This window comes from Nansenia antarctica (assembly GCF_963989245.1).
Source record: "Nansenia antarctica genome assembly, contig: SCAFFOLD_515, whole genome shotgun sequence".
In the NCBI taxonomy this organism is placed as follows: Eukaryota; Metazoa; Chordata; class Actinopteri; order Argentiniformes; family Microstomatidae; genus Nansenia; species Nansenia antarctica.
The window spans coordinates 1-5,341 of record NW_027663161.1 but is presented as its reverse complement, the minus strand read 5'-3'; the positions used below and the strand labels follow the sequence as shown (position 1 = coordinate 5,341).

Below are 5,341 nucleotides of genomic sequence, written 5' to 3'. Positions count from 1 at the left end.
TCACTCACTCATTATCTGCTGTAGAATCCACATCGCCCCGACGAAACTGCTTCAATCTCTCCCGGACTTGCTGCTGATGTTGGTTCTGGGCTCCACCCCTCCGGGGCTCGGTTGTTTCCCACGGTAGAAGTCGAGTCAGCGTTTCCTCCGTTATGCCCTTGTCCTTGGTCCCGCGAACAGCTCCGTCCAAGATGAATCCCCGTCTCCGCAGGTCCTCTGCTGCTTGTGTCGCGCTGTTATACATGACGGTGCCTGTATCAAAAAAGACACGCATTCTAGCCAGCGGGGTCTGGAAGCGTATTCCCCTCTCCTTAAGCGCCTTCTTGATGGGTATATATTCCTTCCTTTTGTTCTGCACGTCCGTCGCATAATCATGGTCGAAAAAAACACGTTTGTTTTGGTAAGTGGGTTGCTTTTTCCAGGCGGTATAGAGGACCTTTTCTTTCACTGTAAACTGGAGGAACTTGATGACCATGGATCGCGGTGGAGCTCCTCCGGGTGGTCTGGGCGCCAAGGCACGGTGGGCACGCTCTATCCCCAGGTCACAGTCAAGATCACCTCCCAATTCTGACTTTATCAGTTTTTCAACAAACGCTGCTACGGAGGTACCCTCCGAGTCCTCTGGGATGCCGTAGATCCTGATGTTGTTGCGTCTAGACCTCCCTTCCAAGTCAGACACTTTATCTTGCAACGCCCGCTGATTACCAAGTAACTGGGTGAGGGCATCCTTGACACCAATGTCCCACCGCTCCATTTCAGCCACACCGTCCTCCATCTGCCCCACGCGCTCCTCCGCCCCCTCCACTCGGCCTATCACGTCTTGGATTTGCTGGTTCACTCCTGTCGTGAGTTCATCCATTTGTTTCTTAATGTCCTCTCGGAAATCCGTGAGGAATTCGGAAAAGTCCTTTTTCAATTCAGCTTGCCAAGTTGTCATACCCGCATTCACGACTTCGCTCACCACTTTACGAATCGAGTCCAGCGTTTCATTCTCTCTCAAGCCTCCATCTTGTTCCGTCGGGGTAACGTTAGCTCTGTTGCTAGCTGCTCCGTCTTTCTCAGTTATTCTCTCAGATGGCTTTCGAACCCCAGTACCCTTTCTCTTATATTTGTCCCCCTCCATCATTACGTTGATATATATCAATTCGAGTGCATAAAATATCTTGAATTAGGGGTAATTTAAGGCTGACACCGGAGCTCTGTTATCAGGCTGCCATCTCTGTTCGCGCGCCACCGGAAGTCCCAAATAAGTGATTTAATGTCCAATTTAACAGTGAAGTGCACTGAGTTCATTTAATTGTTTCCCTTTCTGTGTCCCAACAGAAAGATAGACAGAGAAGTTATTCACATATTACTCATGAACATACATACATTTGGTATTTGTATGTCTGGTACTGGTCTGTTATAGGCTAAAAGTTCTCATACGATGACTAGGTCGAGTCAGCACGCTTGAGACAAACACTCTGTCTATACTAGACTGGGAGGCATTGTCAATTTTCTGGGTTAATGTAGTAATGTTCTTCTGAGGCTCTACTGATTCTGTTGACTGGTGCAGGAAGGTGGAAGGTGGATTGGCACAGTAGTGCTGATTGCTGTTTTTACCTTCTATTTGAGAGCTCTCAGAGACTGAGATGCCAGAGCTTCCACAGCCCTTTCTGGAATATTCATATACGTTCTGCATGAAGGCGCTCTTGGTGTTGTCCTTCCTCCTGAAGAGGATGATGTAGCACTTGGGGAGGAAATGGCAGCTAAGGATGCCATAGTTGGAGATGAGGATGACCACCATCTCTACTGCTGGCAGGTACTTCCCAGAGGTGGTGGCGTAGACAGGCACGAAGATCACCCAGGAGATGAGGTAGAGGAGCATGCCGAAGGTGATGAACTTGGCTTCGTTGTATTTCTCCGGAAGTTTTCGACCCTTGAAGGCGAAGACGAAGCACACCAGTGCCAGGAGGGTGATGTACCCCAGCATGACCCCAAATGCCACGTATGAGCCCACGTCACACTCCAACCGCAAGATGGTGGGGAGCACAGTGACCTTTTCCCGAGGGCTCTTGAGGACCAGCCAGAGTGTACAGGTGATGGCCTGCAGTGCTACACAGACAGAGATGATGGCATAGGGCTGGTAGAGCCTCCGCAGCATGTGCTTTTGCTCTGGGTTGAACTGGAACGCCAACAGGATCTTCAGAGACTTGACCAGGATGCAGGAGACACACAGGGTGAAGCTGACACCATACAGCACTGGCCGCACCTGGAGCAAATGAACACACGAATCAATGAATGAATGAATGACTGACTGACTGACTGAAGGAGTGCATCTCAGCTTGGCTCAGCTCCGTTTCTCTTTGTAGTTAGGTAGAGGTAACAGATAACCTACCATGCACTGGAGGTTGCTGGGGCGGCCCACGAAGAACGGCACACTGATGAAGCTTCCTGCCAAGGAGACCAGGATGAGCTGGCACAGCCAGCCGCCGGAAGCCCTCACCACAGGGGTTTGGCGCTGGTGCAGGAACAGCGCCCCCACTAGGAGCACCAGGACTATGCCTAGAGCAGAGAGGGTCAGTAGGACCACGGCAAAGCCGTCGTTCCAGTTCAAAAACTCTAGTGTCTTGGTGATGCAGACAGAGCTCCCTGCTGAAGACCACTCGCTCTCCGGGTCACAGCTCAGACACTGGTCCATGTCTGAGGACAGACACAGACAGACACAGTCAATTGTTTGAACAACAGCAATGAGCAATGAAGGCTATAACTGCAGTTTGGACTTGGGGAAGCAAACATTACACTGTATTTAATTATCCCATGGTGAAGCATGAAAACAAAAATGGCAATATCATGTCTCATATTGTCTGAAAATATAATTGAATGAATAGAAAAACATCCATGATGATGAAGTAATGGCAGCTGTGTTGAAATGAACAACATCTCCTACCAGTCAGAGTGAATGGAAAGACAAGATCAATCTAACCTGTGTCGTTGGAGTAGTGGTTCTCAGTACAGTTGACACACTCGTAGCAGCAGGTGTGCTGACCTTCAGCCGTCTTCTTAAACTGTCCAGGAACGCAGCTAACTGAGCACTTGGACACCACATGCTGAGGACAACATTCACGGTCAGATTGTACTGTATACTGTAATGAATACTATTTAATATTCAAACTATTTTCATGTTCTGAAGAAAGTAAATACTGCTTTCAAACTCAACTGAATGAGGAGCAAGCACAGGTATTCCAACATCTACCCAATCTGGAGAATGCATATTGTATTAAAAGTATTCAAGCATTAAATCTGTTTTGTTGTGTTGAGTTTATAGTTTTGTTTTGTCTGGTAATTTGACAGTATGCGTGGACATTTTTAAAATTATGTTCACGTGTGTGTGTATGTGTGAGTGAGTGCAATGGTACGATGCCCAGGCACAATATCTAACTTGGCATCTACCACCCACTGCCTTGTGCCAGCGTGTCTCCCATGAATGTGGTTAGATTGTGAAGGTAGATTAATGTGAATTTGAATTTGAAATAATGTGAACAAACTTATTTATGTGACAGTCAGCCAGAAACAGAACACTACAGTCAAGAGAGTTTACCTTCAGGTCCCAGAGCTTCTTCTTGGTTTGGTCATTGGTGTAGGTGAAGCTGTTGTTGTTTGGGTGGTACTCAGACATGACTTCATGGACATTGACAACCCCCTTGTCAGACCTCCACAGTGTGATGTCATACGCCACGTTGATGTCCCCGTTCATGTCAAACTTGTAGCTTTTCCCCTCCTGCTCAAACTGTATTTTCTTTAGAGCTTCCAGAACCTAAGAGAAATAAACATACTGTAAGCCACATGAGATGTCGCTGTATATTTCAAATGGGTGTGATCAAAAAAGTCTCTAAAGAAAGTAAATTACAGTATAGTACCTCCCAAGGTTGGACTGTGTCTGGTCTCTTGCAGTCTCTGAACCTGCAGATATCAGCTACTGCATGGGCAATTGCACTAACAGCCATCTCCACGTTGATGATCACGTGTGAGAGCTGGTTGGCATGGCTCATTGCCTCCAACAACAGTTTGGCGTCTGGCACACCACTCCGCATGCTGAAAAACTTCTCCAGGAAAGAGTTCTTTCCTGTGACATTATCACTCATGATCAGACTCTCAATGTAGTGATTAAAGTGGGTCAGGTTACCCCTCTTAAAGGTGAACCCTATCACGTGTCCTACATCTTTCAGGTCCTGCTTTCCCAGAACATTGCTGACGGTGGACCAGCCATCACTGGCCACCCACACCCTGTTCTCTGACCCCATCCCCATGTCCCTCAGCTCCTGGAGCAGATACATCATGTGGGGGGGCTTGGCAAACGACACCACCACCTTCACCTTGGTGTTTCTACGGAGGGTGGTGGCCGCCCGTTTGACCGCAGGGCCAAGCTCAGTGCTGGTCAGGTAATCTGGCAGAATCTCTGTAAAGGCCACACAGAGGCCAGCTTCCCTGGCCTGCGACACAAAGTTGTCCAGGGCCGAACGTCCATAGTCTCCATCTGTGGTGACCACGCCCACCCAGTACCAGTCCCTCTCAAGCAGGAGCTTGACCATGGCACGCGTCTGGTACAGGTCGCTAGGAACTGTCCTCAGGAACGTAGGGAAGCGAGTCTTGTCGCTCAGCATGACAGCAGTAGATATGTAGCTGATCTGCAATAAAAACGTGCTTGTCAAACTGTTCATTTTATTACATGCAAGTCAGGTATGTTGGTCAGTCATCAAAATACAATACAGTACAAAATTGTCTCAATACAGGCTTATTCAAGGTGTTATATTTGCTTCTACATTTGTACTGTTTTGTAACAGCAACGGTAGTGATGGCAGTGGCACACAGGGGAATCTTCTGTGATCACTTTGATCACTTCATTGATTACCTGTGGAATCTGCTCCAGGTTCAGTTGCCTGGCAACACCGATGGAAACTTCAGAAAATGCTGCCCCGATGACAGCCATAATAGTTTGGTTAGAGGTGGAGGTGTTTCCCTCGCCCCCACAGCCCATTGGCTTCTGGGTGAAGTCTGCAGCGGCCCTCAGTGCAGTGGTGACATCAGAACAGGTGTCGTGGATGCGGGAGCCCAGCCTGATCCCAAGCTGGTCCAGGAGAGGAGATCTGTTGGCAGCCTCTACAGCATGGATCATAGCCAGGGCCATGGTGAAACCACCTGTGTAGAATCTGTTACAGCAGGGAAATAAAGAAAGCATTGACCCGTCAGAGCAAATCAAGTCGCAAATCATCTCTCTCTCTCCCTCTAGCACACACTTACACACACTGTACATGAGCATGAAAAACAAATCACATACTGTATATGCATGCAAGTACAAGGG

The 5,341-nt window shown here is 48.2% G+C and overlaps 1 protein-coding gene across 1 annotated transcript; it reads right to left on the bottom strand.

Annotated features, from left to right (window-relative positions):
- Positions 1-1,289: 1,289 nt before the first annotated feature.
- On the bottom strand, positions 1,290-5,189 carry LOC308175257 (G-protein coupled receptor family C group 6 member A-like; the record flags this gene model as incomplete). The annotated part of the gene is made up of 7 exons (XM_080550958.1): positions 1,290-1,309; positions 1,603-2,251; positions 2,378-2,682; positions 2,966-3,089; positions 3,581-3,796; positions 3,900-4,667; positions 4,892-5,189. Coding segments are annotated over 7 exons (2,380 nt in total), but the record flags the coding sequence as incomplete, so codon positions are not given.
- Between the last annotated feature and the right edge of the window lie 152 nt (positions 5,190-5,341).